Source organism: Equus asinus, chromosome 20 (assembly GCF_041296235.1).
Source record: "Equus asinus isolate D_3611 breed Donkey chromosome 20, EquAss-T2T_v2, whole genome shotgun sequence".
Lineage (NCBI taxonomy): Eukaryota > Metazoa > Chordata > Mammalia > Perissodactyla > Equidae > Equus > Equus asinus.
In genome coordinates, this window is record NC_091809.1 from 20705869 (window position 1) to 20731968 (window position 26100).

The 26100-nt window shown below is 37.6% G+C and overlaps 2 protein-coding genes and 1 pseudogene across 3 annotated transcripts in view; all 3 read right to left on the reverse strand.

Moving 5' to 3' along the window:
- Nucleotides 1-1903: 1903 nt before the first annotated feature.
- On the reverse strand, nt 1904-5766 carry LOC106827792 (olfactory receptor 7E178-like; annotated as a pseudogene).
- A 7251-nt stretch (nt 5767-13017) lies between these two features.
- Nucleotides 13018-14112, reverse strand: LOC106827796 (olfactory receptor 7E178). Its single transcript, XM_014835857.3, has one exon. The coding sequence runs from the start codon at nt 14110-14112 to the stop codon at nt 13018-13020; it is 1095 nt and encodes a 364-aa protein (XP_014691343.2).
- Nucleotides 14113-21572: 7460 nt separating this feature from the next.
- The window catches only part of ZNF699 (zinc finger protein 699), a 31018-nt gene continuing 26490 nt past the window's right edge, over nt 21573-26100 (reverse strand). For both annotated transcript variants that reach the window (XM_070491919.1, XM_044751717.2), the window contains one exon: nt 21573-24119. In XM_070491919.1, the coding sequence (XP_070348020.1) occupies nt 23174-24119 (946 nt within the window). In that variant the 3' untranslated portion in view covers nt 21573-23173. The remainder of the gene's footprint in view (nt 24120-26100) is intronic.

The following is a 26100-nucleotide window of genomic DNA, read 5'->3' on the forward strand; positions in this document are numbered from 1 at the left end:
TAAATTAACTTCCTTAATGTTACTATAGGATTTAGCATTTGACTGGGAAACTGCTATTTGACTGGTCCATGACGCAACTATATGTAATTATTGCATGGCCTTGGAAGGTAAGCACTATTGCATTTAATTTGCTGCTGAGGATTTGGAGGCTCAGAAAGGAACTTTGAGTTGCCAAAAGCTTTAAATTTTGGGGTCAATATCTGGGCAGTGGAGTGTCTTCATATCCCACATTCTATTATCTGTGTTTCCTATTCTAATCAAGCATCGTCACACCAAACTTAGTGTTAACCCATCAACAGCACTCTTCTAATCTAACTCTAAATCTTTTAAAAAATCCAAAGTGTTACACTGGGGAGAATCACCATTTGATATCAAAAGACAACATACTTTCCCACTTACCAAGGTCCTTTAGCTATCACACAGACTTGCAAAAATGGATATGCAAATGTAGAATTGCAGTAATTTTTATTGGGTGATATTTTCCCACTAACTGCTCTGGCTTCATCATCTCTCAAGTTCATTTCTTTCTCCAACATCAAAGTTCCTTATCAATGAAGTTCATAGGTGATTTACTTTAGAAATAAAAAAGCAGAATAAATTAAACTAGTTGTTGGACAGGTTTTCAAAGAACCAATATCACTACCCAAAAACTATGTGTGACATCTCCAGGGAAACATGGATATTCATTTTCAAAAACAAAAATGGACCCCAAAGAGTGAGTTACCATAACAGAAGTCAAGGAAGCATGGTAATAAGGTGAAGTCCTAACCAGACCGCTACTAGGAAAAGGAAAGAGTTCACCTTTGCTGACAACGTGGACCTTTCCTGCATAGGGTAAAGAAAAGGAAGACAAAATTCAATTTATTTATGATGAAATTTGTGATTTAATGATCCTCAGACACTATTAGAGCCACACATCAACTGGAAATATGATACCAGTACTTAAATTTCAGTTGTACACTCTTAACACAGATATATATTTAAAACCACTTTTACTTTATTAGCTCATTTTTCAATACTCCAGTCGCACAGAACTCATAATATATTTTCTCTCCATGTTATGATTTATCTTTCAGGGTTCAGCGAAGAAAAAAGAAATCAAGCAAACTATTTCAATGAAGAGAATTGAGTTCAAGGAGTCGGTTAAATAGCTACTGCAAGACAAAGGCAAAAATGGAACATTGTGGTTCCAGATGGAAGTCAATAAAGCCCAAGGGCTTAGGGGTGTAAAGGAAGTAGTGAACTTAACTTTAGAGTCTAGTGAAATTTACTGGGCATTATTAAAAGTATGTAACAAGAAAGCCAGAGCAGTGATTTCAAGAGACCCAGTCTGGGACCACCAAAACGAGTATAGAAGGGCGAGTTTTGAGCAGAGATACAATAGCTTAATAATCAGCACAAATGAAAATTTTATGGCATTGAAGGACAACATATTTTAAGAAAACATTTGGAAAAAACCACATTGCCAGGAGTTACAATAAGCTCTTTCATATATTAAACTTTATGAGCTTGATCTCTTTCAGAAATCACAACTGAACCATCTCAGATGATTTAAAAGAAACCCTCATACCTAGACACAAACCAGTCCAACTAAATCAGAATCTCTGGTGATGAGACCCAGTCATCAGTATTTATAAAACTCCACCAGGGAATTCCAGTAAAATCCACGACTGAAGACCAGTGAACTGCATCCTCAGGTGTTACCTGAATAAATAGATTTGACAGATGCAAATTTCTGATGGAACAGTCACAGAAACCATGGAAAAGGATGAAAATTTTAAGCATATGACAAAAGAGTCATACATTTCACCTGGATACCAGAGGCAATGAAGAGAACCTCTCATGCATTCATTATGATGCACACAGGGTCCCAGAACACTCCCTCAATCCAATTAAAGATGAATCAAAAGAAGTAATATTCATATATGAAACATGGAGAGGAATGAAAACCATGAGAATGAAAAAATAACGCGATCAAGGAAGCCGTATTCACTGGTCTGCATGTTTGGTTTTGCTGATTTTTCCAACCCACACTCCAGAAAGGATTGTGCACATACTGAGATTAGATTAGTCTGCTGTAGAGTCTCCACAGGGCACTTTTGATGTCCCTGTTCCCCAGGCTGTAAATGAAGGGGTTCAGCATGGGGGTGAGTATGGTGTACATGATTGAGGCTGTAACATCTTTCCTGGGGGAAGGTGACAATGTTGATCCAAGGTAAACTCCAATAGCTGTTCCATAAAATAAGCAAACAACTGACAGGTGAGAGCCACAGGTGGAGAAGGCTTTGTACTTCCCACCTGATGAAGGCACCCTCAGAATGGAGGAAACAATTTTATAGTAAGAGAAAAAGATCCCTGAGATAGGAAGAAAACCAGAGATGGTGCCAACAAAATACATGACTATGTTATTGGTGAAAATGTCAGAACAGGCAAGTGTGAGGAGTCCAGAAGGGTCACAGAAAAAATTAGAAATTTCCACATCCTTGAAGCAGGTAAGTTATAACACAATCAAATTGTGCATCTGGGAGTCCAAAAGGCTAATTTAAAAAGATGCCAAAACTAAGAAGCCACAGAGGCATGGGTTCATGATGACTGGGTGGTGCAGAGGGTGACAAATGGCCACAAACCGGTCATATGCCATTGCAGTCAGAAGTCTGCCATCCATACATCCAAAAAGGATCAAAAAAGACATCTGTGTCAGGCAGCCCATATAGGGGATGACTCTGCTGTGAGTGTGGATGTCCACAATCATCTTGGGGACTGTGGTAGAGATGAAACCAATGTCAACCAAGGACAGGTTGGAGAGGAAGAAGTACATGGGGGTATTGAGATGGGAGTCAAAGGTGACTAGCAGGATGATGAGCAGGTTCCCAAAGATGGTGACCAGGTACATGAACATGAACAGCCCAAAGAGCAAAGGCTGCCATTCCAGATCATCTGAGAGTCCCACGAGAAAGAATTCTGTGACAGTTGTTAGATTCTGTGGTTCTGTGTATCTTGGATACCTTTTGAACAAGAAAAGAGAGTTGGAAAAAAGGAAACAAGCAAATGGACACCCAGCAGTGTGTCCATATTTTGGACACATATTTAAGCAATTCACTTGTGAGGTAATACACCCCAGTACCTTCAACTATATTTCTCAGTGTCTCAAATCCAATTTTCCTAGAACTGTTTTCTCAGTGGTTTCTGTGTTATTCATCTCTTTCTATACAAACTTACTTTGGAGACACTCGACTGAAGAGTATCAGATGAGCAAAAACATTTGAGATAAATCCATGATCACAGTAAAATACAGCCCACTTCAAGAAAAAAAACATAGAATAATAAATACCCTTGACCCTTTAAGAAAAAAAATCATTTGAACTTAAAGAAATTAAGAAGTAGTTAAATATACCTTATTTTATTCAAATACAATGCTAGATATTCCCTTCATTTAGAATATTTATTAAAACACTCCATAAAAGGCAGGACTGTGTAATCTGGATTCTAAATTGAAGTTGAATGTTCATATTCAGAAAGTATTTTTTCATAGTTACCTTCAGGAGTTTTATCATTTTTGGTTTTCTGTCTTCATTCCTTCATGGAAATAGTGATTGCTCAAATATGAGGGTTGTCTGTTAGGAGTCATTTATTATATAATTCCTATGTTTGGCTTTGGTGGACTTCAAATTTTGGTAAATATGGTTCAGTTAAGTGCACATAATTAAATAGTTTGATGACTATCAAGATGTTAGCGTAGAAAGCAACTGTGAACTACTAAACAATAATGAAATTTGAGAAACACTCTCAAAATTTTTTATTTTACACAGTTTCATTTGTATCAACCCCATACAATCTCAGTAAAAGGTCCTGTGTATGAAACCACTCTTTGTCTTTTTGGTCTCTATTCTGAGTACTGGCCTGATAATCTTGTTTCCTTGTTTATTTTTTTCCAGCTTTATTGAGGTTTGATTGACAAATAAAAATTGTCAACATTTAGGAGGTACAATATAAAGGTTTTTTTAAGGTGTACAGTGTGATGATTTAATACACATATTAAATGATTACCACAACCAAATTAATTAACACATCCATCACTTCACACACTTACCATCTTTTGTGTGTGGTGAGAACAGTTAAGATTTACTCTTAGCAAATTTCAAGTATTCAAAACATAATAATTAACTATAGCCACTATGCTGTATATTAGATCCCAAGAACTTATTCATTTCTAACTGGAAGTTTTTACCCTTTGACCAACATTCTCCCCATTTCCCCCCGTCAGCCCCTGACAAGCACAATTCTACTCCTTGGTTCTATAAATTTGGTTTTCTTAGATTCCACATGTAAGTGAGATCATACAGTATTTGTCTTTCTATTTCTAGCATAATTCAATAAGTATAATGACCTCTAGGTCCATCCATGTTGTCATAAATGGTAGGATTTCCTTCTTTTTATGGCTGAATAACATTCTAGTGTGTGTATGTGTGTATATGAATATATACACACAATATATACATATACATGCATATATCTATCACATTTTCCTTAACCATTCCGCTGTCAACTGGACACCAGTCATTTTTATATCTTGGCTATTGCAAATAATACTGCAATGAACATGGGAGTGCAGCGATCTCTTCGAGATACTGATTTCACTTCCTTTGGGTATGTACCCAAAAATGGGATTGCTATATCATATGGTAGTTCCATTTTAATTAGTAGTAGTTTTTAACTTTTTGAGGAACCTCCATACTGTTTTCCATAATGGCTGTGCCAATATTCATTCTCATCAACAGTGCACCAGGGTTCCCTTTTCTCCACATCCTCACCAACACTAGTCTTTTTTTTTTTTAATCACAGCCATTCTAACAGATGTGAGGTGATAGCTCATTGTGATTTTTATTTGCATTTCCCTGATGGTTAGTGATGTTGAGCACTATTCAGACACATGTTGGTCTTGTTTTTCTGATCATAAGCCCTCTTATATACAGTTGAGTTCAGCACCAGGGGAGGTCCCACAGTCAGGTTTAAGACCCAGCCTTCTTATGTCTAGTTAACAGATTTTCATTTAATCCTTCCTGATACAGAGACTGCAATTTTCTTACTTCAACTACCTGAAGGTAATTCAGTGTTATTATTTTGGCAGGTCACACTATAATTTAATTGAGAAAAACATGCAAAAGTAGAATAATATAAATGCTTCTCAGCGGTTTCCTTATCTGTAAAATTGGGATAATTGAACATACCTTATAGAGATATTGTAAGAAAGTTTTAAGAAAACAGTTAAATTTTTTAGATCAGTGGTTCTCAGTTCCAGCTGATTGATATATTTACCTGTGATTATTTTAAAATATACAGATATCATAGCCTTAGCCTAGAACCAATTTATTCAAGACCTCTACACATGAGGTTCTTGCTCATCCTAACATGCATCTAGGGTTGATAAACACTACCTTAGAAAATGTCCCAACACTTAGAAAATGCTCCATTAATGTTACCTATTATTACTATCATCAATACCCACAACTGATACCAAAAATATAAACATTTAATAACATTTGCTTCATCTCATATTTTATAGAGATTTGAACCATTACTGATAAAATTTGACTTTGTCTGGTACCTCAGCTCACTCTCATTCTTCTGCATACCTGTCCCGCAAAGGCAACCAGTGTCGTGAATTTGATGGGTATATTTTCTTGTCATGTTTCTATAATGTCAATATTAATTTATATATCCATAGCCAGTTTTCTTAAAAACTTACCTAAACAGTGTACTACACATGTTGCCTCTGAAATGTACTTGTTTACCACAACATGGTGTTTAAGTCTCTTTGTGAAGTACATACAAACTACTTCAAACCTTTGGTTGATGTACATTATTACATAAGGGAAGACATCATTTTATTCAGTTTATCAGTTTATATTTATGTATTTTAATTAAACATTAGCAAATTTAAAATGTATATTTATAATCTAATATTTATAATTTTTTTTAAAGATTGGCACCTGAGCTAACAACTGTTGCCAATCTTTTTTTTTCTGCTTTTTCTCCCCAAATCTCCCCAGTACATAGTTGTATATAGTAGAGTGGGTCCTTCTAGTTGTGGAATATGGGATGCCACCTCAGCATGGCTTGATGAGCAGTGCCATGTCCACGCCCAGGAACCAAACTGGCAAAATCCCCGGCTGCCGAGGTGGAGTGCACGAACTTAACCACTTGGCCATGGGGCCGGCCCCTAATTTATCTTATTCGTGTTAAATAAATATTTATTTTACATTATATATTTTACATTTATATTATATTATTATTTATATCACTTTCTTCTTACAACAATCCTATGAAAATTCTTGTGCCCATCTCTATATCACACAAGCGAGAATTTGTATACAATAGGTGAGTGGGGATTAGTTTTTCAACATCTAACAATTGATGCATGTGAAATTTTACTGGTAATTGTCTATATTTGTTGTCCTACTACAAAAATCATTTTCTTTTACTTTCTTTTACATTCTCTTACTCTTAAGGTACGCATACCACTGAAAATATCCTCGAAGTCTCTCTTGTGATAATCATTCCATGATAAATCCATATGAAACTTTTCTCTCATATAGGAAATATTTTCAATCTGAGATATCAAAACTGTCTGTAAAGTGCATGACTATTCATAGAAAACCCTATAATCCACCACATTAATGCCATTATTGACCCTATAAACCACTGGCTCACATCCATAATTCACAGGTGGACTCACTGAATGAAAAGACGATGAATCAATTCTTTTACCTCCACTTGCTCATGTGGGACCAAAGTAGGTTTGGAAAGAACTATGCAGTAGCTACAGTGGGGGTGACAGAGAAGGGTGTAGGGACAAGGAGATCAATGTTTGAGTCCTGAATCTTTTACCTGCTATATGTGGAGGGTGTGTAAAGCTCTCAACCTCTCTGTGCTTCCGTTCTTTCTTGGAAATGGAGAGTCTAACACCCATCTCTGGAATATGTGTAAACCTAAGGGAAGTTTGGAACTCAATAAATATTTGGTCAATTTTTAATAAAAAATATCAATCATTATTAAAATAGAATATTTAGTAATGAAATACAATTGCAAAAATTTAATGACATTTTATGGATTACACGGCAGAGAAGTCAAAGCTTCTCCTGTCTCAGCACACTGGAGCAGGGAATGACGTGAAATCCCAGAATGTGTCTGAGCCCATGCAACAAGATTTACCACTTTCTTCATTTCTGCCTCTTTTCTTTATATGTTTGTGAAAATCTCTGCAATAGTTTTTCAGTGATTGAATGTTGTAGATACTATTACATGGAAAGTAATTGATCCCATAGAAAGTCCAGGACACAGACACAAACAAAGCACTATTTCATCTTGTCTCTAGTCCTGTGGGGCATTCCGGAAAAGGCATGAACAGACAAATATGTGGAAGCCGTATTGTACACATGTTATTTCAATGAACAATAGAAGGGTGTATTCAATATTTAACTGAGACTTTTTTGTTTTTGATGCCTCCTCTGTGCCAAGAAGGTAGAGGCTCTGGAAAACAGAAATAAATAAGACTCAGTCATTGCTCTTCCTACTAAGAATGTACTTGTATAAACAACAGTAAAATGTCCTGTCAGGGATGTAGAAAAATTGTAACTTTAGATCACCAGATATTTAAGTCAAATGACATGAGAATTACTCTTATCATCATTAGTAATAAAATATCTAAAATTTATTTTGCCCTTGCTTTATGCATCCATCACATATTTATCATGGAGAGGGCAACCATTATTTGTTTAATCCTTATTCAGTGGAGTTGTATCAACTAGGAACCAACTCATATGACAATCTTAAGTCTTAGAGATACTAAGAACTTTCCCCAAAATAAACTAATAATAAGTAGAGCAGGCAGGATTCAAAATTAAATTGTTAGTCTTTGAGTCCTCTGCACAGAACTTCATTACTTCCAGACTTTCTGAAAGTTTTAAGCAGAGGAACAGAGGTCTTAACCACAGGTATATCTGAGATATATTTTTTAACTGTTTTCAGTTTCCTGTGTAGGAATGGACTCCAAGACACTGACTGTATGTCTCATCCTGTGATTGAGCAGGTTGATCATAAAAACGGAGGAGGAAGTGGACAATTGAAGTGAATTCCAGGGGCAGAGGCAAGAGAGAGATTTCCCCTGAATTACTGTTTGCAAACTTTCTACAAACACTGCCTGTGATCTCAGCCATCCTTCCTATAGTTGATGCAGCAAGTGCTACCTACTGCTCTCCAGTGTGTTCTATGAGAAATACCTAAAGAGAAGAGCATAGTAAACAGGGAGTCCCTGCCAGGACTGACTGGGAAGTGAAATGACTGTTTGTTGGCAGGAGAGAAGAATGGCCAGATGTCCTGAGTCTGAAGTTAGATTGCCCCAATTCAAACATGGCTTCAACTCTTCCTAACTCATGATCTGGTACAAATTACAGAAAATGCTGTGCTCATTTCCTCTTATGTAAAATAATAACAATGTGTGCACTTACAATTTGGGGAAGATTATGCAGATAAAGTCAAACTAGATACATAAAACACATACCTCAGACCCCGGCACTTAGGAAGCCCTCAATAAACATGATGGCATGGCTAATTTCATCCCCCTCATCATCATCCTCCTTATCACCTTCATGATCATTTTGAAGTGCTTAGGGGAAAGTTTAAAGAAACCCATTTTTTGCTGTGGTGGGGGAGATGCCAACCAGAGCCAAAACCAGTAAGGGTAGAGGCATAACTCTGAATAAGAGTTCTCACACCCCCATCAGAAGCAAGAACATATATTCTATAGGTCTCTGATCTGAAATTTTGCATACTGGTGCCCTCCCATCTGTCTATAACAACTGTCATATTTATCTTCTTGAGGACGAAATCATTCTCTTAACAGTCCCTCCTCTGATCACTGTCTCCCACAGCACTTACTGGGCTGAGCTGCATCTCTGCTGGAGCATGACCTAGAGTATGGATTCACTGCCCCTCTCCTGCCTGGTGTGTAATGAAGGCTCAAGGTCCCTCCTCAGGACTGGCAGGAAGACAGACTCAGGCTGGGACCTTCTGATGCAGATGCCCACAAAGGGAGGAGATGTAGACACAGATGCACGATACTAGAATTGACAAAGTAAAGGGCAGAAGGCACTGGCCAATGATTTATAGTTGTATGACCTTGGGAACTCAATGCACAAAGCTCATAATTAGCCAATTGGCCCACGTCATCCCAATCTCTGAGGACTTGCTAATATTAATGGAAGAGGAAAAGGAGACAAGTGAATGTCCTTAGAAGGGTCTGGGTCCTTCCTCGCCTCAGGAGCAAGTTCACCCGTACTCCTTTCTTCTTACTTCCAAGTTGCAGGACCTTAACATAAAATTCAGACTTCTTTTCAATTTAACAACTCAGTGTGTGATTTTCGTGTCTGTAAATCCACTGTATTGATCATGAAGTCTATGCAGAATTGTCTTCTATACCAAGTATGTGATAGTATTTCCATTTTCTCAGTTAATTTTTTTATCTAAAGATAAATTGTAATTTTCATTTCCTTAGACCTTGCTTGGGTTAGCATTTTATATGTTGGAGATTTAAAGGATTTTTTTTTTTTTGCCTAATTTGAATGAGTGAATGAGTCTTCAGTTCTAAATTTTTTATCTAATTGAACTACATTGGCATATTGCAAAACTATTGATTTTTATATATTTATTCGGTAACTGATACTTTACTTAAATACTTCAGAGGGCCTCACAGAAAGTTGCAGTTATGGTGTCAGCCAGGGTTGCAGTCATCTCAAGGTTTGACTGGCAGAGGCCCACTTTCAAACTCACTCATAGGACTCATGGTAGGATTCACATGTTTGCAGGCTGTTGGCCAGAGAACTCCCTCAGTTCCTTGACACAAGAGCCTCTTGATGGGACAACTCAGAACATGGCAGTTGGGTTCCACCAACATGAGCAACTGAAAGAGCAAAAGAGAAGCAGCAAGAAGAAAGCCAGTTGTTTTTCACTCTATTTCCAGAAGTGACTTCTCAACATTTTTTCTACATTCTCTTTGTTGGAAGTGAGTCTCTATATCCATCTCACACTCAATGGGAGGGATATACATACAGGCAGGAGTTCCCCTTATGAAAACCAGGAGCTGGGGATCATTGGAAGCATCTCAGATACTGGCCACCACACAGCCTTCATACTCTATAGGGACTTTGTGCTCCAAGCCTCAGGTCATGTACACACACACACACACACACACACACACGGTGGAATATTATTAAGCCATGAAAAGGGGAGAAATTCTGCCATTTGCTACAACATGGATGGACATTGAAAGCATTATGCTAAGTAAAATAAGTCAGACAGAGAAAAACAAATACTGTATGATCTTTCTCATATGTGAAATCTAAAAACATTGAACTCATAGAAACATAGTAGACTGGCAGTTTCCAGGGGTTGAGGGGTAGAAATGGGGAGATATTGGTCAAAGGGTAAAAACTTTCTGTTATAAAGTCCAGGGATCTGATGTACATCATGTATAGTTAATATATAATGTATAGTTAACTACTATAGTTAACAAAACTGTGTTGTGTACTTTAAAGTTGCTATGAGAGCAAAGTTAATGTTCTTACCATAACAACAAAAATAACAAAATGGTAACCATGTGAGGTAAAGCGTGTGTTAACTAAACTTATTTTGGGTGAACATTTTGCAATATACATGTGTATCAAAACATCATAATGTACACCTTAAAATTACATAATGTTATATGTCAATTGTTTCAATAATGCCAGAAAAAAAACTGAAAGCCCAAGAAAATACAATGCCCTAGTTTTGTTTGCAAACAAGGTACATCTACCTCCAGAATAATGTCTGTTGTCCTGTTCACCACTGTTTCAGAAGTGCTAATGGAATGATATAGTAGCCAGAAAAGAGGACATAAAAGGTTTGGTCAGAAAAGGCTGTCCTGTATGACAAGTTGAAATCTAAGTCTAACATCTCATTTTCTCATCATCTGGAAACATTCAAAATTAAATAATTTTTGCATTGTTTTTATCATATAAATTCAACCCAATCTTGTGATGCAAGTGTGTTTAATCCCATTTTACCTATTGTGAACGTTATGGAAAGGCATTGCTTTCATGTTGTAAAAGATCTAGGATTAGTACTCACATGTGTACTTTCTATTTGAAAATTTTCAGATTTAGAATTTCTTATATGCATTTGTCTTTGTGAATTTTAAGATGATGTAATATGAAAATAGGAGGTAGTAAAGTTAACAGAACATAAACTGGAAATTAAACCACACATACAAAAAAAAGCAACACTACTTTGGCACATTCCAAGGTTCTCTGGCAATCATTTAGGTTTGCATACATGGATATGCACATTTAATATTTTAGTAATTTTTATTGGATGAAATCTCTTTCCACTAACTGGTATGAATTGAATTTATCCTCTACAAAGTGCATTCCCTTCTCTAAAATTAAATTTTCTCGTCAGTATATTGGTAGGCGATTCCCTTAAAGGCAAAGTAAGTTAAGCTAGTTATGGACAGCTTTTCCTCGGGCCAAGATTATTACCATAAAAATTATGTGTGACATCTCTAAGGAGAGATGGACACCAATCTTGTTGAATTCAAAAGGAGCCCAAAAACTGAGTTATCATTACAGAAAGGATGGTAACAAAGTGAAGTCCTAACCAGGCTGTTACTGGAAAGAACTCCACTTTGCTGACAACACGGTCCTTTGCAATCCTAGAGTAACATAAAAGAAGATAAATTCAAACAACTTGGAATATGATATCACCACCTATTTCCAGTTCATTTACAGCCACCTTTCTTACCTAAGCACATTTCTCAACCTTCCAACTGCAGACACCTCACAACATACTTTTAGACCCCATGTGACAATACCACTAATGGTTCAGTCAAGAAAAGAGAAACCATTTAGTCATTTTAATGAAGAGAATTTAATTAGGGAATGGCTTAAACAGTTATTGAAGGACTGAAAGGCATAAAAGAGCGGTAATATAACAATCATAAGTGAAGGAAGAAGCTACCACACCAGGGGTTTGAGGGGTGTAAAGGGGAAATTTGAGCTTTTAGGGCAGAGCGACTTTTACTGATCACTATTGAAAGTGTGTAAGTGAGCACAAGATGGAAAGTAGAGCAGTGATTTCAAGAGCCCCACCCCAGCACCACAAAGCAAAGTATAGAAGTGTAATCTTGGAGCAGATACAATAACCAAGCTGTATGATGTACAGAGAGAAAAAAGCTGAAGAAACATTATGAGGGATAATGGGAAAATACATCGCCTAGTGCAACAGTAGACTTTTCGTATCTTCTCTTTTGGAGCTGTGATCTCTTTAGGATCTTTAGCATTTGTCCATGAGCAGTTAGGACCCAAGACATACAGGTGATCTTTGTATGAAAGATCTGAATTAGATCAGTAGTTCTCAATGTTGGCTGCGAACGAGAACCACCTGGGGGCTCTTAAAAATCCTCATGCTCAGGCAACACTGCAGTCTAATTAAATCAGAATCTCTGGTGGTGAGACTGTTATCAGTATTTTTTAGCCTCCTAGATGATTTCAATAAAAGCCAAGGTTGAGAACCAGTGACATGCGTCCTCACGTATAACCAGCTTAAACAGATTTGATAAATGAGAAATTTGTACGGAAAGTACACAAAAACTGCGGGAAATATGTAACTTTTAAATATACAAAAAGAGAGTTTTCATCTTTCTGGGATGCCTGGGTCATCAATGATAAACTATAGAAGGCTCCATAGATCTAACAGGACTTAGTCATGCAGTGATTATGACATACAAAGGATCACATAATACTCCCCCAGTCCCACTAAAGACATACCAAAAGAAGCAATATTCGGATATTACAAATGGGAAGAAGTGAAAACCATGAGAGCTACAAAACGATGTTATGAGAGAGGTAGGATTTACAGGTCTAGATGTTTAGTTTTGCTGGATTTTCCAACCTACACTCCAAATGGGTGGCACAGGTGCTGATATTAGATTGTTTTGCTGAGGAGCCTCCGCATGGCTCTTTTGATGTCTCTGTTCCTCAGACTGTAGATGAAGGGATTCAGCATGGGGGTGACCACAGTGTACACCACCGAGGCCACCGCATCCTTCCTGGGAGTAAGTGAGACAGCAGAACTGAGGTAAACCCCAAGGCCTGTTCCATAAAATAAGCAAACAACGGACAGGTGAGAGCCACAGGTGGAGAAGGCTTTGTACTTCCCACCTGATGAGGGGACTCTCAGAACAGAGGAAACAATTTTATAGTAAGAGAAAAGGATCCCTGAGATAGGAAGAAAACCAGAGATGGCACCAACCAAATACATGACTACGTTATTAGTGGAGGTGTCAGAACAGGCAAGGTTGAGGAGTTGAGAAGGGTCACAGAAGAAGTGAGAAATTTCCACATCTTTGAAGTAGGTAAGTTGTAACACAATCGAATTGTGCATCTGGGAGACCAAAAGGCTGATGAAAAGTGACATCAAAACCAAGAAGCTGCAGAGGTGTGGGTTCATGATGACTGAGTAGTGCAGGGGGTGGCAGATGGCCACAAACCGGTCATAGGCCATCACAGTCAGGAGGAAACTATCCAAACATCCAAAAAGCATAAAAAAAGACATCTGAGTCAGGCAGCCCACATAGGAGATGACTCTGCTGTGAGTTTGGATGCCCACCATCATCTTGGGGATTGTGGTGGAGGTGAAACCAACGTCAGCCAAGGACAGGTTGGAGAGGAAGAAGTACATGGGGGTGTGGAGGTGGGAGTCAGAGCTGATGGTCAGGATGATGAGGAGATTCCCAAGCACAGTGACCAAGTACATGGACAGGAACAACCCAAAGAGCACAGACTGAAGTTCTGGATCATCTGAGAGTCCCATGAGGAAGAATTCTAAGACACGTGTTAGATTTTTTGGTTCTGTGTGGCTTGGACACCTTTTGAAAAAGAGAAGAAAGTCAGAAAAAAGGAAACAGTAAATGGGCACCCAGCACTGTGTCCATATTTTGGATTCAGGCAATTCACTTGTGAGGTCATACTCCCCAGTACCTTCAGCAACATGTCTAAGTGTCTCGAATCCAAGTTTCATAGAACTGCTTCCTCATTGGTTTCTGTGTTATTCATCTCTTTCTATACAAACTTACTTCAGAGAAACTCACATTAGGAATGTAATAAGATCAAGGACATTTAGAGATAAATCCAGAACACCATAAAACACAGCCTACACTTTTAAAGAAACATGTTGAATAAGAAATATCCTTCTCCCTTTAAGGAAAAAAAAAATCATGCTAATTAAAGGATGTCTACAAGCAGTCTTATTTTATTCGGATAGAGTGCAAGAAATTCCCTTTATTTGGAATATTGGTAAACTCTATAACTGCCAGAACTACATTATCTGGATTCTAAATTAAAGTCAAATATTCATAATCAGGAAGACTTTTTTATGTCCCAGTTATCTTCCTGGTTTTTCATCATTCTTTGGTTTTCTGATTGCTCTCCTCCATGGAAATATGTGCTCACTCAAATATGTCAGTTGTCTTTAAAAGGCTTTTCAAGGGAACACTGGTGCACTGTTTGTGGGATTGCAAATTGGTACATCTGCTATGGAAAGCAGTATGGAGGTTACACAAAAAAGTCAACACCACCATATGATCCAGGAATTCCACTTCTGGGAGTACATCCGAAGGAAGCAAAATCCCTTTGTTGAAGAGATATTGCACCCTCATGGTCATAGAAGCATTATTTATGATATCCAAGACATGGAAACAAACTAAGTGTCCATTGATAGATGTGTGGGTGAAGAAAATGTGATATACATGTGACATATATAACAGAATATTATTCAGCCATAAAGAAGGATGAAATCCTGTCATTTGCAACAACATGGACGGACCTTAAGAGCATTAGGCTAAGTGAAATAAGTCAGACAGAATGACAAATATTGTATGATCTCACTTATATGTGGAATCTAAAAAAAACAAACTTATAGAAAAAGATATCAGATTTGTGGTTACCAGAGGTAGGGGTTAGGTGGTGGGGGGATTGGATGAAAGTGATCAAAAGATACAAACCTCCAGTTACAAGATAAATAAGTGTTGAGGACGGACTGTACAACATGATGACTATAGTCAACACTGCCTTATGGTATATTTGAAAGTTGTTAGGGGCGTAAATCCTAAAAGTTCTCATCATAAGGAAAAAAAACATTTTTCTTCTTTTTTTTGTCTCTATGTGAGATGATGGTGCTAACTAAACTTATTGTGATAGTCATTTCACAATATATGTAGGTCAAATTATTATGACGCACATCTTACTTATACAGTACTGTATGTCAATTATATCTCAATAAAACTGGGGGAAAATCTTTTCAAATATAACTTCTATCCTTGGCTGGTAGACTTCAAATTTTGATAAATAATATTTTTGTAAATGCACAAAATCATAGAGCAGCATTGACCCCCCCATTGATAGTATTAGTGTACAGTACAGATCTCAATCATTCAACAATAATTAACTTTTAAAAAAAATAGTTTCTTCCAATTTCTCATCTTATGCAGGATTATATATCAACTCTATGTAACCTAGGGAAACGCCTGATGTTTGACACTGCTCTTTTTTTTTTTTTTTTTGTCTCCATTTTGTAGTGGCTTGGTAAAAGTGCTTATATTTATTTTTTACCCTAAACATTTGAAAGTATAGTGTCCTCCTCAAATCCAGCTTTCTTATTTACAATCGAATTTAGGAACATGGAAGACCTCCAAACCAGGTCTGAAATCCAGCCTTCTTATGCCTACTTCATTTCAACCCTTACTGAAACAGGGAGAATTCTTCTTAAATCAATTTTCCTTTCATTCAATCCTCCTCAAATACAATTCTCCTTAAATCAACTCCCCAAAGGCAACTCTGATCTTCATTTTCCTTAACAGGTCACATTATGAGTTAATTTGGGGAAAATGCAAAAGTGAAAATGACAGAGATGGATATATCAAATACCTAGAAAGTTTTCACTTCGGTAAAATAGAGACAATAATTGAACTTACCTTATAGGGTTGTTTTAAGAAATTAAGTTAAATTAAACATAAAGTGCTCTGCCCATGGTTCTCAATCCTAGTTTACTATTGTACTTACCTGTGAACATTGTAATATGTACTGATACGCTGGCCACAGCCTAGAACCAACTAACTAATAATCTCTATACACACAGTTCTTAATGATCCTAACCTACAGCCAGGGTCAAGAACAATGCCTTAGAATATTGCTAGGCACTCAGAAAATGTTCAGTTAATATTACCTATTATTACCTATTAACAATACCTTCTTCAAAACTCGTATTTTATAGAGATTTAAAATATTACAGATAAAATTTGAGTTTTCTTTAAATTCCTGCAGGATTCCATTGCCCTGAACACCTGTCCCTCAAAACAACAGCTGTCGTTAATTATGTGGGTATATTTTCTGTCATTGTTTCCATGTTAGTACTTATTTATGTATTTGTAAGAGGTTTTATTGAAAATTTATCTATAGAGTATATTACTATACATATTGCATCTAGATGTTCTTATTTACTACAACACTGTGTTTAATACTAGACGTAACACTTTAACTGATACATAGTAGTACTGAGGAATGAACATCATTTCATTTATCAATTCCTTATTCAACAATCCTATAAAAATTCTCTTGCCCCCTCCATGTCATACAGGTGAGAATTTCTACATAATATGTGCATGGAAGACAGTTGTTCATGTTGTAAAAATCAATGCCAGTTGGGGCCCAGCCCCAAGGCCAAGTGGTTAAAGTTTCATGCATTCTGCTTCAGTGACCCAGGTTTGCGGGTTCAGATTCTGGGCACGGACCTGCTCCACTCACCAGCCACACTGTGGAGGTGTCCCACATTCAAAAAACAAGAGAGAGAAAGATTGGCACAGCTGTTATCTCAGGGCTAATCTTCCTCAAGCAAAGAAGAGGAGGATTGGCAATAGATGTTAGCTCAGGGCAAACCTTCCTTAGGGGAAAAAGAAAATTTCAATGCCAGTTGAATTTTACTATTTATTGCCTACATTTGTTTTTGCAGTAGAAAAATCAATTTCTATTAACTACATGCTATTATTAAGGTATAGCATCTGATATATTCTCAAGTATCTAATAATAGTCATTCCATGATAGTTCCACATGAAAATTTACATCTTATATGGAGAATAATATTTCCATATTTCAGACTTTCAAACTAGGCTGTTAAATACAACCACTGTTTCATTAAACTAATTCACAGAAGTGTGGGTAAATCCTTCAACCTCTCTGTGCTCATGTTCCTGATCTGAAAATGAAGAGAATAACAGCCATCTCCAGAGATGTGGCATCCAAGGAAGGGGAAAGTTAATAAACATTTGGTTATTTTTTTGTAACAGGAATTTGAATCATTACTGGAACAGTGGGGTTATTGATGAAATGCAACCCTAAGAAAGTCGGGGAGTTTTTGTGGGGAAAGATTTTCCCTGAGCTAATATCTGTTGCCAATCTTCCTCCTTATTTTTTTCCTCCCCAAAGCCCCAGTACATAGTTGTATATCCTAGTGATAAGTCGTTCTGGTTCTTCTATGTGAGCCACCACCACAGCATAGCAACTGACAGGTGGGTGGTGTGGTTTCATGATGGGAAGCAAACCCAGGCCGCTGAAGCAGTGAGCACCGGACTTTGACCACTAGGCCATCAGGGCTGGCTCCCAAGAAAGTTTTAATAACCTTTTATTTGATTATACAGCAGAGAATCTGAAGGCTCTCTTGTCTCAGGACGCTAGAAATCCTAAAATGTGTCTCAGTTCACACAACAAAATGTAGCTTCCTGTTATCATTCTGCCACTTCTTTTTCATATTTATGAAAATCACTGTGATGGTTTTTGAATAAGTGAATGTTGTAGATGCTATGGAAAGTAATATATCTTATTGAATGTCTATGACATACACACAAACAAGTGCTATTTTATCTTGTCTCTTGTCCTCTGGGACATCTCTGAAATGGATGAAGGCACAGGCAAGAATGCTTCAGTTGTACGAGCTATAATGTGTATGCTCTGTTTCTTGAACCAAAAAAGAGTCTACTCAATATCTAACATATTTTAGGGTTTTTTGTTGTTGTTGCCTACTCTGGGCCAAAGATGATGTAAGATCTGGGGAATCAGAGGTGAATGTGACTCAGTTGTTTCCTTCCAAGTACTCAATATCTATTTGTATAGGGACAAAAATAAAATGTTCTGTCAGCTATCCTTTAAAAACAAAACCATCTGATCACCTAATATTTTGGTTGAATGGTATGAATGAAGTTTAGTGTTATCAATATTAATAATATCTAAATTTTTTGCCCTTATATGTATCCATCACATATTTAATCACATAGATAGTACATTATCTATTTAGTCCTTACTCAATGGAGTGCTATCAACCAGGAATCAACTCAGATGATAATGTTGAGGCTCAGTGATACTAAAGACTTTCTCCATGTCACTAGATAAAAAGTAGAGCAAAATTACATTATGGATCTCTGAGGCACATGAAGTTAATGTCCTCATCTTTTAAAATTCAGAACGTTTAAAGCAGCGATTCACAGGACTTAACCAATGACACATATATTGTACATCTTTTAATAGTTTCTTGTTTCCTGAGTATGGATAGATCTGAAATGCTTGATGTTATATCTCCCTTTGAAATGGATAAGTGTAAAATCACAAGAATGGAAAATGAAGTGGACAGCTAAGGCAAAATCCAGGAGTAGAGACAAGAGAAAGACCTACTCTAAATTGTCATGAGCCAGTTCTTTCTGTGATGCCTGCCTGTGATCTCAGCCATCCTTCCTATAGTTCAGGCAGCACGTGCCACCTCCAAGGAGAAGAGCACAAGGAACAGAGGGTGTCTGTGTGAAATGAACATAGAAGGGACACGGCTTTTGGGTTGGCAGGGGGAGAATTCTGGCCAGGAAACCTCTGTCTGGAGTCAGACTGTTTGACTGAAACCTGGCTTCATCCCATTCTATCTCAGATCGAGTTACATTAAAAGTCTAGAATCTTGTCCTCATCTGTAAAAGAACAATAACGTGTACATATATCTTAGTTGTGACTATGCAGATGAAATGAAACAAGCCATGTGGAGCACTTAGTTCAGAGCCTAGCACTTGAGAATCTTTGATAAATGTTCACAATATCATGTACAGGGGCATCATCTCCCACTCTTCTTCAACATCACCTTCATGATCATTTTGGGGTGCTTAGGGGATAGTTTATAGGGACTCATTTCCTGCTCCAGTGAGAGACATGCCTATCGGATCTGGAACCAGAGTGGGAGGAAAGCAGAACTCTGAATGAGAGTCCCCAGATCCCCACCAGAACCAAGAACAGAAACTTCATGGGCCTCTGAGGTGAAACTGCATATTGCTGCCCTCCCATCTAGCTACAACAACTGTCCTACCCATCCTGATGATAAAGAAACAATGCTCCCCGAGTCCCTGCTGTACGCAGTATCTCCAAGGGCACTCACTGGACTGCACTGCCTCTATGCTGCGGCATGGCAAAGGATTGATGATCCATCGCTCTTCCCATGCCTGTTGAGTGATGAAGGCTCAGGCTCCGTTCTCAGCAAGGGCAGGACGACAGAGTCAGGGATGGACTCCTGGATGCACACAATAACTCTGGGAAGAGAAGACACACATACAGATCGAACTGTACTGGGACCAGCAGTACAGTGAAAGGTTCCAGGCACAGGGGATTATTTACAGTTGTGTGGGCTCAAGAGACCGACGCACAGAGCTTGCAATTAGCCGAATTGGTCCACATCATCACAATCTCTGAGGACTTGTTAAGATTAATAGAACAGGATCATAGGAAACATAAAGGTCCCTTATAGGATCTGAACCTTCTATGTCTCAGGAGGAATCTCGCCTGTACTCTTCCTTCTGACTTTCAAGTTTCATGCATCTTAATAAAAAATTCAGACGCGTGTTTTAAATTAACATACATCAACATGTGAGTTTGTTATCATCAAATGTACTCAAATGACCAAGAAATTGATGGAGAATTAGGTCTTCCATATCAAGAATATGACAATATTTCCATTTTCTCAGTTAATATTTGTGTCTCTAAGGGCAACTACTATATACATAACTAATAATATAATAATATTATATATATAGTGGAAAGAGCATTTAACATGAGATCTACCCTATCAACAAATTTTGAAGTGTTCACATATTATTGTTGACTGTAGGTACAATGTTCTACAGCAGATCTCTAGAGCTTACTCAACTTGCTTGACTGAAATTTTATGCCCTTTGATTAGTAATTCTCCACTTCTCCCTCCTGTCAGTCCCTGGCACACACATCTTGTAAGTGGAAGCATGTAATATTTGTCTTTCCGTGATTGCTTATTTCACTTAGCATAATACCATTAAGGTTCATCCATGTTGTTGCAAATGGCAAGATTTTTTCTGCTTTTCAGTGCAAGAGTATTCTCTTATATATATAATCTTTTCATACATATATATACGATCATATTTCCTTTATTCCTTCATCTATCAATGGACATTTAGGTTCGTCCCAGGTCTTGGCCATTGTGAATAGTGCTGCAATGTATGTAGAAGTGCTACTATCACTTTAAGGTCTTGATTTCAATTCTTTTGGGCAAATACCAAGAAATGGGATTGCTGGATGATAAATCAGTTCTATTTTTAATTTCCTGAGGAAACTCCATACTGTTTTCCATAGTGGATAAGATTTTTTCTATTTACACCAACAGTGTTCAAGCATTCTAGTTTCTCCACATCCTTGCCAACACTTTTTTTCTTTTTTATAATAGCGACTCTGACAAGTGTGATGTGATCTCAAGGTGGTTCTGATTTGCATTTCCCCAATGAATAATGATGTTGAGAACCTTTTCATATACCTGTTAGGCATCTGTATGTCTTCTTCGGAAAAATGTTTATTTGAGTCTTCCCCATTTTTTAATAATCTAGGTTATTAGTTTTTTTACTATTGAGTTGTAGGAGCTCCTTATATATTTTGGAGTTTATCAAATTATCAAACATATGGTTTGCAAATGTTTTCTCCCATTTCGTAGGTTTCCTTTTTACTGATCATGAATCTGAAGGGCACTGAGTTGACACAGGTCTCAAATTTTCACCAAGATCTATGTGAAGCTGTGTTTTCAAATCCCACACCCTTTCTATTATCTGTGATACCTCTCTCATATCAAGGATAGTAGCCTCACTCCTATATAGTTACTGTGGGCCTTATTTCCAACCAGGCTTTCCCCTCATGCACAGTGCTAATCGATTAGCAGCACTCATTCTAAATGTTGAAGTTTAAAGAGGAAAAAGAAAGTATTACCACTGGGGAGAATATAAAATGAGATATCAAAAGGCAACATTACTGTATTAGTCAGGGATTTCCAGAGAAACTGAACCAACTGGATATGAATAAACATATAAATACAGAGAGATTTATTCTAAGAAATTGGCTCAGGTGTTTGTGGAGGCTTGGTAAACACAATTTTGCAGGGTAGGCCAGATTCAGGGAAGAGTTGCAGTTCAAGTCCAAATGCAGTCTGCTGGCAGGATTTCTTCTTCTTCCAGGAGGTCAGTCTTTGTTCTATTAAGGCCTTCATCTGATTAGACAAGGCCCACCCATATTAGAAAGAGTCATCTGCTTTATTCAAAGTTCACCCATCTAAACATTAATCTCCGCCAGAAAACACTTTCACAGAAACATCCAGAATAATGTTTGACCAAATGTCTGGGCACCATGGCACAGCCACATTGACATATAAAATTAACCAACACAATCACCTTGGCAAATTCCATAGGCTTTTGCCCATTACTTAGGTTTTCAAAAATAGAGACAAAGCTTATTCATTGTTCCAGAGTAGATCAGATCCAAACTGTCTCATGAAAACCAGGGAATCAAAACCCTAATTTAGTCATTTTTTTAATGGGAAGTATCTCTTCTCACTGGCTGGTATGGCTTCATCCTCTGTAAAGAGCACTTCCTTCTCCAGTATCAAAGTTTCTGATCAGTGAAGTTGGTAGATGATTGAGCTTAAGGCAAAAGGCCAAGTAAATTAAACTAGTTAGAAGGCTGGTTTTCAGAGAGCACCAGGTCACTGCCTCAGAAACTCTGCAACATCTCTAAAAGAAAGATGGATACCCATATCGTAGACACAGATGAGAGCTGAAAGATTCATCAGAACAAAAGACAGGGAAGAATAGTTTCAAAGCGAAGTCCTAAAGATACTGTTACTAGTGAAAGGAAAGAGCCACCCTTTGCTGAAGTAAAGTATAGAAGGGTGGGTTTGGAGCAAGGTGACAATATCTTATTAACCAGCACAGATGACTAGTTGTATGGTATGGAAGCTGAATGTATGTAAAGAAATATCAAGAATGTTGGAAAAAATCACAGTGCCTGTTGCAAAGGCAAACTTTTTCATACCACTCCTCTTGTGAGCTAGGATGACCTTAACAACTTCAGCGTCCGCTCAGGAGCAGTGAAAGATCCAAACACACTAGTCATTTTTGAATGAAACATGTGATTCAATCAGTCATTGCCAACCTTGGTTATACGTGAGAATCAACTGGATGATTTTCAAATCCTCATGCTAAGGCTACACCTCAGTCCAATTCAATTATAATCTGTGGTGAGAGGCAATTATCATTATTTTAAAGATCTCCAGATGACTCCAATATGAAGCCAAATTTGAAGACCAGTTGCATGCATCCTTACACATAACACACATAGACAGGTCTGAAAGATACAAAAGTTCTGTGGGAAACAGACATGAATTTTGGAAAGTGTCAAGGATTATTAAATATTTTAAAAAGTACTGTGCATTTCTCCAGGATGCCTGGTTTATAGATGAGAAATAATGAAGACTGTATAGCTGTAATATGATAATTTAATTCCATGGCAGTTGTTATAATGAGGACAGTATCCAACAATACTCCCTTAAGGCCATTAAAGATGTACCAAATGACGATATGAAACACTGAGAAGAGTGAAAGGCACAAAAGCTGCAAAAATCATGAAACCAAATGTGCATAATTTCGAATTCCAGCTGTTTGGATTTACTGGCTCTTCCAACCCACACACTGAAAAAGATGGTGCACGTACTGAGATTACACTGTTCTTCTGAGGAGCCTCTGCATGGCTGTCTTGATGTCCCTGTTCCTCAGGCTATAGATGAAGGGGTTCAGCATGGGGGTGACCACAGTGTATATCACTGAGGCCACAGAATCCTTCCTGGGGGAATGTGAGACAGCAGAACTGAGGTATACACCAAGTCCTGTTCCATAAAATAAGCAAACAACAGACAGATGAGAGCCACAGGTGGAGAAGGCCTTGTACTTCCCACCTGCTGAGGGGACTCTCAGAATGGAGGAAACAATTTTATAGTAAGAGAAAAGGATCCCTGTGAGTGGAACACCACCAAAAATAGCAGCAATAAAATACATTAATATGTTACTGATGGGGATTTCAAAACAGGCAAGGTTGAATAGCTGAGAAGGGTCACAAAAGAAATGTGGGATTTCCACATCCATGAAGAAGGTAAGTTGTGACACAATCAAACTGTGCAGATGAGAGTACAAAAGACTGATGAAAAAAGATACCAAAACCAGCAGACCACAGAGGCGGGGGTTCATGATGACCAGGTAGTGCAAGGGGCGGCAGATGGCCACAAATCGGTCATAGGCCATCACATTCAGGAGGAGACTGTCCAAACATCCAAAAAGAGTAAAAAAAGACATCTGAGTCAGGCAGCCCACATAGGAGATGACTCTGCTGTGAGTGTGGATGTCCACCATCATCTTGGGGATTGTGGTGGAGGTGAAACCAATGTCAGCCAAGGACAGGTTGGAGAGGAAGAAGTACATGGGGGTGTGGAGGTGGGAGTCAGAGCTGATGGTCAGGATGATGAGTAGGTTCCCAAGCACAGTGAGCAGATACATGGACAGGAACAGGCCGAAGAGGAGAGGCTGGAGTTCCAGGTCATCTGAGAGGCCCATGAGGAGGAATTCTGAGACACGTGTTAGATTCTTTGGTCCCATGTGACTGAGACACCTCCTAGAAATGAAAAGAGGCTCAGGATAAATGAAACAAGCAAACAGACAGCCAGTGCTGTATCCTTATTTTGGAATCAAGCAAATCAAAGTAAAGCAGTCACACTTGAGAGCCATATACTCCAGTACCTTCAGCAATATTTCTCATTTCCTCTCAGAACACTTTCCTCATTGATTTCTCAGTTATTTACCTTTTTCTATATATACCCACTTTAGAAACACTCTGCCAAAGTGTGATCAAGGATCAAGCCAATTTATAGTTAATAAATTGATGAACACAGTAAAATATCAGTCCCCTCCATTGAAGGAAACATATGGAATACAAAATATCTTTCTCCCTCAAAAAAAAAAAAAACACTCCAAATAAAAGACACTAGGAAGCAGTCAAATATAGTTTAATTTATCCAAATTCAGAGCAAGAAATTTCCTTAACTTGGGATATTTATAAACACTCAATAACATTTATATTCTAAATTAAAGTCAAATGTATTTAATCAGTTAGAATTTTGATGTAATTATCTTCCCAGATTTTCATAATTATTTGGTTTTCTTATATCCATCCTCAATGGAAATAAGAGTTCCCTCAAATATGTGGGTTGTCTTTTAAAAGTCTTCAAATATTAACACCAGGCTTTTTATGCAAAGTTATTTGTATCAATGCTACACAACCTCAGGGACAGGCTTAGTGTTTGAGACTGCTGTTTGCTTTTCTTCTCTCCATCTTGTAGTAGCTTGATAAAAGTGTTCAAACACGTTTCTAATTCCAAAACCTGTGAAGCATCGTTTCCTTGTCAAATCAATCCTCTTATTTACAGTTGAGGTTTTAGAACCAGGGGAAGTCCCAAAGCTACGTCTGAAACCCAGTCTTCTTAAGCCTTGTTAAGAACTTTTCACATCAGTCCTTCTGGATAATAGGGATTCCAATTCTCCTTACATCAGCAACTCAGGTCTTCCTTTCTCCTGGTAGGTAATTGATTTAATTTGAGAAAAATGCAAAAGAAGAAACTACAGAAAAGAATGTAACAAAAGCCTGAATTGTTTTTTCATCTATAAAATGGAGATAAAAATAGAACCTATATTATAGGATTGTTGTAAGAAATTAAATATAAAGTGCTTAGACCAGTGGTTCCCACTTCTGATTAACCACTATAATTACCTGTGGATCTTTTAAAACATACTGATGGCCTGGCTCCATCCTAAAACCACTTAAGTCAGAATCTCTACACGTGAGTCCGTTGACGATTCTAATGCACAGCCAGAGTTGGGAACAATCACCTGAGAATATTCCCACTCAGTAAATGCTCCATTGTTATGTGTTATTACTATCCTTATTACCCATTCACCATATTAAAAATGTGAACATTCGATAGTATTTGCTTCAGAACTTATATTTTACAGAGATTTGAAATATTACCAATAAACTTTGTTTTCTTGCTATCCTCTCATGTTCTCTTGCATACCTGTCCCACAAAGTCGACCACTGTCATGATTTAGCTGGTATACTTTCCTGCCAGTGTTTCCAGGATGTTAGCCTTGGTTTTGTATCCATAAATAGTCTTCCGGAAAACTTAGGTGAAAAGTATCATACTATACACATTATCCCTGAAATATTCTCATTAAAACTTTATGTTTTAAGTCTTTCTGTGAAGGACATACATCTAATTCAAACATTTTACCTGAAGCATAGTATTGCTAGAGGGAGAGACTTCATTTTATTCTTCAGTTCCTTATTACGACAATCCTATGCAAATTCCTTTACATATCCATATCACACAAGTGAGAATATTTAAAAGATACATATATATATATATATATGTATATGAAGCATAGATGTTTTCATGGCAAAAATCAGTACACATTGAATTTTACTACTAGTTGCCCATGTTTCTTCCTGATAAAAAAAATCAGATACAATCAAGTATCTGCTCTTACTTCTGAGATACAGAATTAGGAATATCCCTCAAGTCTGTCTAGTAATAGTCATT

Bases quoted from the DNA above. Each gene is read 5' to 3' on its own strand.
- LOC106827796 (XM_014835857.3), bottom strand. From the start codon at position 14,112: ATGAAACTTGGATTCGAGACACTTAGACATGTTGCTGAAGGTACTGGG.